Source organism: Cherax quadricarinatus, chromosome 24, assembly GCF_038502225.1.
Source record: "Cherax quadricarinatus isolate ZL_2023a chromosome 24, ASM3850222v1, whole genome shotgun sequence".
In the NCBI taxonomy this organism is placed as follows: Eukaryota; Metazoa; Arthropoda; class Malacostraca; order Decapoda; family Parastacidae; genus Cherax; species Cherax quadricarinatus.
The window spans coordinates 27,946,892-27,958,876 of NC_091315.1; the positions used below are offsets into that span (position 1 = coordinate 27,946,892).

The 11,985-nt window shown below is 41.1% G+C and overlaps 1 protein-coding gene across 2 annotated transcripts in view; it reads right to left on the reverse strand.

Moving 5' to 3' along the window:
- Window positions 1–478: 478 nt before the first annotated feature.
- The window catches only part of LOC128690858 (protein turtle homolog A), a 355,396-nt gene continuing 343,889 nt past the window's right edge, over window positions 479–11,985 (reverse strand). For both annotated transcript variants that reach the window (XM_070088297.1, XM_070088296.1), the window contains exons 15-16: window positions 3,073–3,709; window positions 479–2,113 (exon numbers count right to left, since the gene is read on the reverse strand). In XM_070088297.1, coding sequence (XP_069944398.1) covers window positions 3,134–3,709 — 576 coding nt within the window. In that variant the 3' untranslated portion in view covers window positions 479–2,113; window positions 3,073–3,133. The remainder of the gene's footprint in view (window positions 2,114–3,072; window positions 3,710–11,985) is intronic.

Consider the following 11,985-nt stretch of genomic DNA (forward strand, 5'->3'; position numbering starts at 1 on the left):
TGACTAGTAACACAGGCAGACTGTTTGTGTCTAGTGACTAGAATACAGGCTAATGTTTGTGTCTAGTGACTAGAATACAGGCTAATGTTTGTGTCTAGTGACTAGAACACAGGCTAATGTTTGTGTCTAGTGACTAGAACACAGGCTAATGTTTGTGTCTAGTGACTAGAACACAGGCTAATGTTTGTGTCTAGTGACTAGAACACAGGCTAATGTTTGTGTCTAGTGACTAGAACACAGGCTAATGTTTGTGTCTAGTGACTAGAACACAGGCTAATGTTTGTGTCTAGTGACTAGAACAGAGGCTAATGTTTGTGTCTAGTGACTAGAACACAGGCTAATGTTTGTGTCTAGTGACTAGAACACAGGCTAATGTTTGTGTCTAGTGACTAGAACACAGGGTAATGTTTGTGTCTAGTGACTAGAACACAGGGTAATGTTTGTGTCTAGTGGCTGGAGCAGACTTTAATAAAACACATTCAACTACATATATTTTTATTTGAGGAGCAGACAATTATTGTATAATCGAAAAAGAACGAAAGACAGAGAGAAATGAAGGGAATGAGATGAAGAGACAGACACACAGACAGAAGACATCAATGACAGATGACTGTCATTCGAGACAGTCGTAAAGCAACAGTTAAGACTCGCCGTCAGGGCTTAAGACAGTTTCTGCTACACACCACGCCCAGTTTACCAATCTGTGGTAAACTCGTCACCTCAGCAGGTAGGAATCACCTCACATCTTCAGTAACACTCATCAGGGATCATCCCTCATCACCGTCAAGGTTATTTCCTCATTATGAGGAGGCTATATTTCCCAAGAAATATTTCCCTTAATTTCACAACGTGTTCATGGAACATCCACATAACTCGTTTGTCCTGGTACAAAATAGTCATATGAGTTATTTTCTTGTGCGTACTTAAAATATTTCTCTGTAAATGTTTATCACTTATTTATTCAAGGGAACGTGAAACTTAATTGTAAGTGCAGCCATACTTTTCTAAAGTAGCCTCAGCCTACTCACTCGGACTGCATACTAGCGCATTAGTTAAATTATTTGTATGTTAACAAAATATTGGGAATTTTTAATGTGAGTAATAGTTTTTCGTGTGACCCTCTTCAGTGACGTGGGAAGGAATTATGAGAAGTACTCGAGGGGTCGGGGAGGTTCCGCCGTCTCTGCTAATGGACAGCAAGTACCTTCATGGCGGAGGATGCTACAATTTACTGCATGATCTTGGAAGTTCCTGCAACTTATGATCCATCGAGGCTGTTTTGTCACTGTAGACGCTGACGCTGGTCCCTGAAGGTTGCTGCACATGATTATCATAGAAGACCACTGCATGCAACTTCGTCCTCCTCATTGCTTGAGATTCCTGCATTGCTTTATCCTTACATGCTGCTACAGATGGTTATCCTTGCACACTGCCATCATGCTCGGAGTCTCCTGCAGCTGCTAGCCTCCGCGGATTGTTGTATCAGCTGCTTCCCGGAGACTTTCAATTACTGGTCTTAGGACATTGTTGCAACTGCTGATGCTTGTTCATTTCTAGATTTGTTAACCTTGGATACTGATGCAGCTGTTGATCAACATAGGCTGCAGCTGCGTGGAGGCTGTAGCTTCTGGCCTGTCGATGATACAGCTGCTATATCATAGAGACGACTGATACAACTGCGATATTCTCAAAACATCCCCAAATGCTGGTCACTTGACATTATTGCACCTGTTCATCGCTGAAGATTTCTTACCGCCGACGGCTTTGCAGACTGCTCTAGCTGCTTGCTGGGCTCTGTTGAAGCCTCTCGCCTTGGGAAACTGCTGCCACTGCATTCCATGCAATGGAGAATGCCTCAGCTTCTGGTCCCTGGAGAATGCTGTAGCTCCTGGTCCCAGAAGACTGCTGCAGTATCTTGAGCTCTGGAAAATTGCTGCTGCTCCTGATCTCTGGACTCAGCTGCGGTTCCTGCTCCTTGTAGAATGCTTCAGCTGCTAACTCCTGGAGACTTCTACAGCTCCTGGTTCCTGAAGACTGGTGCAGCTGTTAGCTACTGCAGCTTCTGACTCCTAGAGCCTTAGGCCTACATTATCAAGGCGGCCTAAAGCTTTTTCTAAACAAAGATAAAAAAAAAAGAGTAAAATTAACAATCAACTGATTAACTATTTTTATATATATAAAAAAAGGGGAAATTCATGTCATCAGAAGCACATGACAGTTCAACTCTGACCCATAAGGCAGTAGACAGAATTTGGCAGAGATATTACTATTATATAATGGATATGAATTTCATCCATGAAATTTGCATGCTAAGCAAGGAAATGCAAATTTAAGGCTATAAGACACGAGAAATTAAGAATTAACGTTGTAATAAATTCCGGCTGAGCGCAGTTCGCTCAGCCGGAGTGACGTGCGCTGCGCCACGTCACTCCGGATCTTTACCTGTCTAATCCGCTCAACAGTTCTGATAAGGATTTTTTTTTAATTTAAATTCGCTCATTTTTGCTGGTTCTGATTAAAAATTTTTATGCAGATCCCAAGATCGATTCCTTGTGAAGGGTGAAATGTTCGACTGAACGAGTAACAATGTAGTGAGATGCTTGGCAGTTTCATCTCAGCTGGACGTGACGTGTAAGAATATTCGTAGAATTATCGACAATATGTTAAGTAAAAGGACACAAGTGCAACTAATGTGACATTTTAACTTCTACCAGTACTACTACTACTACTACTACTACTACTACTACTACTACTACTACTACTACTACTACTACTACTACTACTACTACTACTACTACTACTACTACTACTACTACAACTACTACTACTACTACTGCTACTACAACTACCACAAATATTACAACTACCACTACTACCTACAACCATTACACTATGCTTGTACTTCACTCTATGTTTACATGTAACCTCTGTATCCCTGTGTTGTTTGTAACGGCTTGACAAAGCCCCTGGAGAGCGAAACGTCGCCACAAAATTTCATTAGTTGCACTTTTGCCCCATTTACCTACCTTAACATAAGGTGTTGTGGCTGGCTGGGCTGGGATCAGTACTCACCTTCAAGCCACAAATGGTGGATATTTAGCACCCGACAAGACTGAGGCCTCGTCAATGGGGACTACACCGAGCTTTCTCGCTGGCTGGAGGTGAAGTCGTCAGGCCTACAGAGGGGACTGACCAGTGGACCCAGAGGCGACTCTCTCTCTGGACTGGTTGCTGCTAAAGACATCGACCCGCGCCGGGAGGACGATACCGAGGGGGCGCCCCGTTCTATAGGCATGAGATCATTCCTCAGGCTAAGTCGGTGATGGGCGTAAGAGCGAGCAGGATTACCCTGAGCATAGGATAGCGAGGCGAGATCTCGAGAATAGGACTTGGGCAGTGTTGTGGTGGAAAGGTGGTGGCTGTAAGGAAAAGGAAGCAGGTCCTCCTCCCGCGAGAAGGAAGTCATGGAAGGGGTGAAGGGGACATCATGAGGGTACGTTATGGGGACGTGAAGGGAGGACCTATCGTTAGGGTATGACGGGGATGAGGGTGTGGAAGACATGTCATGGGGATATGATGGTAGGGCGTGGCTAGAGGGCAGGTGATGAGGGTAAGCCTTGGGCGGCGAGGCGCTAGCAGTGGGCGTAGGTGCCACCATTGACCGTCCCAGCAGCAGCAGTGGGTCACTCTCCCTGGTAGGCAGTGAAGCCTGCAAAAACATATATATTTCTTATCATGGAGTGGATATCCATGGGATAAATTCCGTACTAGACACATGTGTTATTAATATAAACAACACAGGATGATTAAGACGTGTGTACAACAGTTGGATGTCTTTATTATCGACAGTAAAGATGTCCTAATATTAACATGTGTCTTAATCATCTATTGATCGTTACTGTTTGCCATTACCATGACATGACGTACAACAGTACCTGTGGGAAGCGTCATTCTGCTTAACTTAATGAAGGATTTTCATTAAACAAACTCATATCACCATATCATCGCCAGGATTATCACACATCTATTATCATCATACTTCCATTATTATTATTATTATTATTATTATTATTATTATTATTATTATTATTATTATTATTATTATCATCATCATCATCAAACATTATTTTTCTCACTTCTGATATATGTATTAATCCTCCCTTACACCGATAAAGTCTACAAACAGAACTGGCAACCGTCCGTCTGAACTTGAAAATATTAAGTCAACTCCACTCGAAAACAATAAAACAAAGCTTTTGTCGGTAGCGTTAGTGGGCTGAGACTTGAGGCAACATCAAACCCGGTACTGGTGGATTTTTTAAGCCGTCGTACACACACTATTGATTATTGGATTATCGGTGAAAGAGAGAGAGAGGAAGACAGCCAGTTTCTTCAGCTACAATGCCTCTCGGTGGAATTATTTCCCCGATAACATGTGACATGAGGACTGATATTACGTTCTTGTCGGTGTTGTGGTCAGTAATTTTCCCTAGGTTCTGTGTAGTGGCCAGTAATTCCCTAAGTTCCGTGTAGTGGCCAGTAATTCCCTAGGTTCTCTGTATTGGTCAGGAATTCTTTAGGTTCCTTGTAGTGGTCGGTAATTTTCCCTAGGTTCCATGTAGCGGTCAGTAATACCTTAAGTTCCGTGTAGTGGTTAGTAACTCCTTAGGTTCCATGCAGTGGTAAGTAATTCCTCATGTTCTGTGTAGTTTTCAGTAATTCTCTACATTCCGTGTAGTGATTAGTAACTCCTTAGTTTTCGTGCAGTGGTAAGTAATTCCTTATGTTCTGAAACAGTGGTCAGTAATTCCCTAAGTTCCGTGTAGTGGTCACTAATTCGTTAGGTTGCGTGTAGGGGTCAGTAATTCCTTAGGTTCCGTGTAGTGGTCAGCAATTCTCTAGATTCCGTGCAGTGGTCAGTATTTTTCCTTGTTATCATGTAGTCAGTATTTTTTGTGTAGTTGTGTGTGGGTGCCAGCGTGACCATTCTGCTTGGTAGTAGCCAGCGTGACTATTCTGCCTGGTAGTAGCCAACGTGACCATTCTGCCTGGTAGTAGCCAGCATGACTATTTTGCCTGGTAGTAGCCAGCGTGACTATCCTGCCTGGTAATAGCCAGCATGACTATTTTTCCTGGTAGTAGCCAGCATGACTATTCTGCTTGGCAGTAGCCAGCGTGACTATTCTGCCTGGTAGTAGCCAGCATGACTATTCTGCTTGGCAGTAGCCAGCGTGACTATTCTGCCTGGTAGTAGCCAGCATGACTATTCTGCTTGGTAGTAGCCAGCGTGACTATTCTGCCTGGCAGTAGCCAGCGTGACTATTCTACCTGGTAATAGCCAGCATGACTATTCTGCCTGGTAGTAGCCAGCGTGACTATTCTGCTTGGTAGTAGCCAGCGTGACTATTCAACCTGGTAGTAGCCAGCGTGACTATTCTGCTTGGTAGTAGCCAGCGTGACTATTCAACTTGGTAGTAGCCAGCGTGACTATTCTGCTTGGTAGTAGCCAGCGTGACTATTCAACCTGGTAGTAGCCAGCGTGACTATTCAACCTGGTAGTAGCCAGTGTTCAATGTACTATTGTGGTTCTTTTATTAGTACAAGAGATACATTCATTAACTGTTACCACTTCACCTGTAATTAACTGTAATCATCTGAGGTTTTGCACAATTTCCCGTAAAAATATCCAGCTCTCTGTAGTCTTTTAGCGAGTGAACTTTCTTGTGAATTCTGCTAGAAATATCTCACTAACTCAGATCACTCCAAACTGTTCATTCCACAACTTCATCGTCATTTCCTTCCATTAAGTATAACACATGTTTGCTGACTCAACCTTCATATCATGTTCTTTTTTCCTTCTTACAAGTCTGGGCAGAGTAATGAGCCAACTTGCCTTTTAACAGCTATAAGTGTCTTCCCTTAAGCGGTTTTACGACCATTTAAGCGACATTTCAACACTTTTGAATCCGACCACCTAAATATTGCCCTCGGTTTCCATTTAATGGACATGACTCTCGAGAAATGGATTTTCATGGAAAATTCAAATATGCGCACACTTTACAATACCATCTGACACCAGTGACTCCTGGTACCTTCAGGAAGATTTCTTGCACGTGTGACCGAGTGCATCGTTGATGTTATTCTTCTTGCACGTGTGACCGAGTGCATCGTTGATGTTATTCTTCTTGCACGTGTTACCGAGTGCATCGTTGATGTTATTCTTCTTGCACGTGTTACCGAGTGCATCGTTGATGTTATTCTTCTTGCACGTGTTACCGAGTGCATCGTTGATGTTATTCTTCTTGCACGTGTTACCGAGTGCATCGTTGATGTTATTCTTCTTGCACGTGTTACCGAGTGCATCGTTGATGTTATTCTTCTTGCACGTGTGACCGAGTGCATCGTTGATGTTATTCTTCTTGCACGTGTTACCGAGTGCATCGTTGATGTTATTCTTCTTGCACGTGTTACCGAGTGCATCGTTGATGTTATTCTTCTTGCACGTGTTACCGAGTGCATCGTTGATGTTATTCTTCTTGCACGTGTTACCGAGTGCATCGTTGATGTTATTCTTCTTGCACGTGTTACCGAGTGCATCGTTGATGTTATTCTTCTTGCACGTGTTACCGAGTGCATCGTTGATGTTATTCTTCTTGCACGTGTGACCGAGTGCATCGTTGATGTTATTCTTCTTGCACGTGTTACCGAGTGCATCGTTGATGTTATTCTTCTTGCACGTGTGACCGAGTGCATCGTTGATGTTATTCTTCTTGCACGTGTTACCGAGTGCATCGTTGATGTTATTCTTCTTGCACGTGTTACCGAGTGCATCGTTGATGTTATTCTTCTTGCACGTGTGACCGAGTGCATCGTTGATGTTATTCTTCTTGCACGTGTGACCGAGTGTATCGTTGATGTTATTCTTCTTGCACGTGTGACCGAGTGTATCGTTGATGTTATTCTTCTTGCACGTGTGACCGAGTGCATCGTTGATGTTATTCTTCTTGCACGTGTGACCGAGTGCATCGTTGATGTTATTCTTCTTGCACGTGTGACCGAGTGCATCGTTGATGTTATTCTTCTTGCACGTGTGACCGAGTGCATCGTTGATGTTATTCTTCTTGCACGTGTGACCGAGTGTATCGTTGATGTTATTCTTCTTGCACGTGTGACCGAGTGTATCGTTGATGTTATTCTTCTTGCACGTGTGACCGAGTGCATCGTTGATGTTATTCTTCTTGCACGTGTGACCGAGTGCATCGTTGATGTTATTCTTCTTGCACGTGTGACCGAGTGCATCGTTGATGTTATTCTTCTTGCACGTGTGACCGAGTGCATCGTTGATGTTATTCTTCTTGCACGTGTGACCGAGTGCATCGTTGATGTTATTCTTCTTGCACGTGTGACCGAGTGCATCGTTGATGTTATTCTTCTTGCACGTGTGACCGAGTGCATCGTTGATGTTATTCTTCTTGCACGTGTGACCGAGTGTATCGTTGATGTTATTCTTCTTGCACGTGTGACCGAGTGTATCGTTGATGTTATTCTTCTTGCACGTGTTACCGAGTGCATCGTTGATGTTATTCTTCTTGCACGTGTTACCGAGTGCATCGTTGATGTTATTCTTCTTGCACGTGTGACCGAGTGTATCGTTGATGTTATTCTTCTTGCACGTGTGACCGAGTGCATCGTTGATGTTATTCTTCTTGCACGTGTGACCGAGTGTATTATCACTCTCACACAAGGCTCGGGATTTCTTAACGTCATGTTTAGTGGTACTTGCACTCAGTCTTCTGCAGTATTTACTACCGCTTAAAAATATTTTTAATTGTACGTTAATAGAGATGAAACTCTTTGATCATCCATAGTAACCATATCAATAATATGTTTCAACTTTGAAGGCTTTTGCAATTTATATGAAGGTTTATACACACACACACACATATATATATATATATATATATATATATATATATATATATATATATATATATATATATATATATATATATATATATATATATATATATATATATATATATATATATATATATATATATGTCGTGCCGAATAGGCAGAACTTGCGATCTTGGCATAAATAGCAACGCTTATCTTGCCATATAGGACAAGTGAAAATTTGTGTATGCAATAATTTCGTCAAATTTATTCTGAACCTAAAGAAAAAAATATATTTCATTGTGTTTGTTTAGTATTAAATTACTGTAAACAAATCTAAAATATATTTAGTTGGGTTAGGCTAAAATAAATTGCACTTGTTATAATAAGGTTAGATAAGTTTTCTAAGATTCTTTTGGTGGAAAATTATAAATTTTTACATCAACATTAATGAAAAAAATATATATCTTTAAACGTATAAGAGAAAATTTTAGAAAGGACTTAATTTTAAATGAGTTCTTGCTAATTGACCAGTTTTACATATTCGGCACGACATATATATATATATATATATATATATATATATATATATATATATATATATATATATATATATATATATATATATATATATATATATATATATATATATGTATATGTATATATATATATATTTTATTTATTTTTATTATTATTTTTATTATCACACTGGCCGATTCCCACCAAGGCAGGGTGGCCCGAAAAAGAAAAACTTTCACCATCATTCACTCCATCACTGTCTTGCCAGAAGGGTGCTTTACACTACAGTTTTTAAACTGCAACATTAACACCCCTCCTTCATATATATATATATATATATATATATATATATATATATATATATATATATATATATATATATATATATATATATATATATATTTCTATGATTACATTAATGATAAATAATACCAATAAATTGATGAATAAGAGGCATGAACAACCAGCCTGTACAAGGGTGTGTTTACGAAGGTTGAAGGAGTATACTAGGCGGCAAGATAACATGATCACAACAAAATCTTTGATAAACGAATATATCCAGGTGAGCCACATGTGTCTTAGTCATCAACATCTGCATGACTTGATTAATATTTCAACAATGAGAGAAAAAAAACTATCGGAATAAAATAATTTCTCCAACTTGTCTGGACTCTGTTAAACTCGATCATATTTCTACTTCACATGCCGGTAACCTGACTCTCTTTTCTTTACTGCATTTATTGTCACCTACCAACTACCACAGAACTTAAAGATAACGTTAGAAACAATTCGTATAGTTTTTAAATTAGAAAAGCATTCTACAGTCATTAACAGTAAGGTACTTTAGTAGAGTGCGGCCACAGTGACACTTGTCTTCTTGGCTCTCTGTTATACTGTCATGATCGTCTTCCGTCAGTGGAGCTGCACTGGTTATGTATTTATATAAGACAGTGACGATTATGGCGTTTTATTGTGGGGAAGTTTAGTCCACCAGCGACTCTATCAGTTCATCGTTTGTCGCCTAGTATATCAGTAACTTCCTTGTGTCTTCGTGCACACACCCGCCTTTGCGTGCAACTCCGTGCACGCTCTCCATACACACACACACATCATATGTCTCCGTGCACATTCTCCGTACATATACCTTGCACGCTTTCCATACATATACACCATGTGTCTCCGTACACATTCTATATCTCCGTAAACGCTTGTCCGCTCCATTACCCTCTCCAGCGCACTTCGTCTAAGCTTTTATTTCCATGTAAATTTCACCACACATCCCCTCTCTGATGTTTCCAGCTTCCATTACTATTGGAAAAAGACTCCGTGGAAAACAGCGATACACAAGTGGTCCGCAATTCTACCCATCAAGCCACGCTTGCGTTCCATTAGATCCCAACAATAAACTCTGGGTAATATTCACCAGATAGTTTCGCCAGCCTCTCCGACACACTCTAAATGTGACTTCTCTGTTCCGGAACATCTTTGCTAGGAGCTCTCTCCGGGTAATTGTTCTCTCTCTTTTGTTTTTGTTTTTAGGCGCCGGTGTTCCAATTGAATGGCAAGTACTGTTCAAAAGAATGTAAGGAATGCATTTGATGCAGAACAAAGTTGTTGTTATAGAGTTGATAAAGCTCAACACAGAGACGAAGAAACGTTGTCACGGTAAAAGCTTTCTTTGCAAGTGTCTTCACAGGTGTTCTTGCGTGGCTCTCATATCGGAAGAAAGAATCTACATAAACGGCTCCACTTTAATTTACCAGCTGTTTTATTCCTTTTCATTCAACAAGCTGATCTTTGCCTCTCGAGTTTTGGCTGTGACTTACACGTGAATCTTCTGCCAGTCTTTTTCTGTTGTTCCTCTTGCGTTTTTTCCATCTCTTGTGACCCAAAGTATCTGTAAAGTTGCTCTAGCACCCACCTGTTTCTACTGTGTAATTTGTGCAAACAACCCTTTCCCCAAACACACACACACACACACACACACACACACACACACACACACACACACACACACACACACACACACACACACACACACACACACACACACACACACACATACACATAAGATAAAGCGACAATTTCAACAGCGATCAGAAGTCATATCAGAAGATAGACGACAGTAAAGGACCAACTAATTTGACTAAAGAAGGAAGGAGGAGAGCTCACGAACCACAACAAGACGATTTGAAAAGGTCTTCTCAGTGTCTACGAAGGTAATACCAGACAAATCAAGGAGCAGGGAGCACCGACAGGTTCTGGATGCCGTCCACGCAACAGGGGAAGAAACAAAGAAACTTCTGATGTCATCATAGATTTTGCGTGAGGGAGCAGCAGCACTGCCTTCAACACTATCTAAGATCTTTAATAAATCAACAGATATGGGACAGTTGCTAGAGATCCAGAAGACTGTGAAAGTAGTTCCTATAATTAAGAAAGGAGACATGAAGCGTTGAAGTGCAAACCAGTTTCTCTGAAATGTATACCATGCAAGGTTATGTATACCGTGCAAGGTTATGTATACCGTGCAAGGTTATGTATACCGTGCAAGGTTATGTATACCGTGCAAGGTTATGTATACCGTGCAAGGTTATGTATACCGTGCAAGGTTATGTATACCGTGCAAGGTTATGTATACCGTGCAAGGTTATGTATACCGTGCAAGGTTATGTATACCGTGCAAGGTTATGTATACCGTGCAAGGTTATGTATACCGTGCAAGGTTATGTATACCGTGCAAGGTTATGTATACCGTGCAAGGTTATGTATACCGTGCAAGGTTATGTATACCGTGCAAGGTTATGTATACCGTGCAAGGTTATGTATACCGTGCAAGGTTATGTATACCGTGCAAGGTTATGTATACCGTGCAAGGTTATGTATACCGTGCAAGGTTATGTATACCGTGCAAGGTTATGTATACCGTGCAAGGTAATGTATACCGTGCAAGGTTATGTATACCGTGCAAGGTTATGTATACCGTGCAAGGTTATGTATACCGTGCAAGGTTATGTATACCGTGCAAGGTTATGTATACCGTGCAAGGTTATGTATACCGTGCAAGGTTATGTATACCGTGCAAGGTTATGTATACCGTGCAAGGTTATGTATACCGTGCAAGGTTATGTATACCGTGCAAGGTTATGTATACCGTGCAAGGTAATGTATACCGTGCAAGGTTATGTATACCGTGCAAGGTTATGTATACCGTGCAAGGTAATGTATACCGTGCAAGGTTATGTATACCGTGCAAGGTTATGTATACCGTGCAAGGTTATGTATACCGTGCAAGGTAATGTATACCGTGCAAGGTTATGTATACCGTGCAAGGTTATGTATACCGTGCAAGGTAATGTATACCGTGCAAGGTAATGTATACCGTGCAAGGTTATGTATACCGTGCAAGGTTATGTATACCGTGCAAGGTAATGTATACCGTGCAAGGTTATGTATACCGTGCAAGGTTATGTATACCGTGCAAGGTTATGTATACCGTGCAAGGTTATGTATACCGTGCAAGGTAATGTATACCGTGCAAGGTCATGTATACCGTGCAAGGTAATGTAT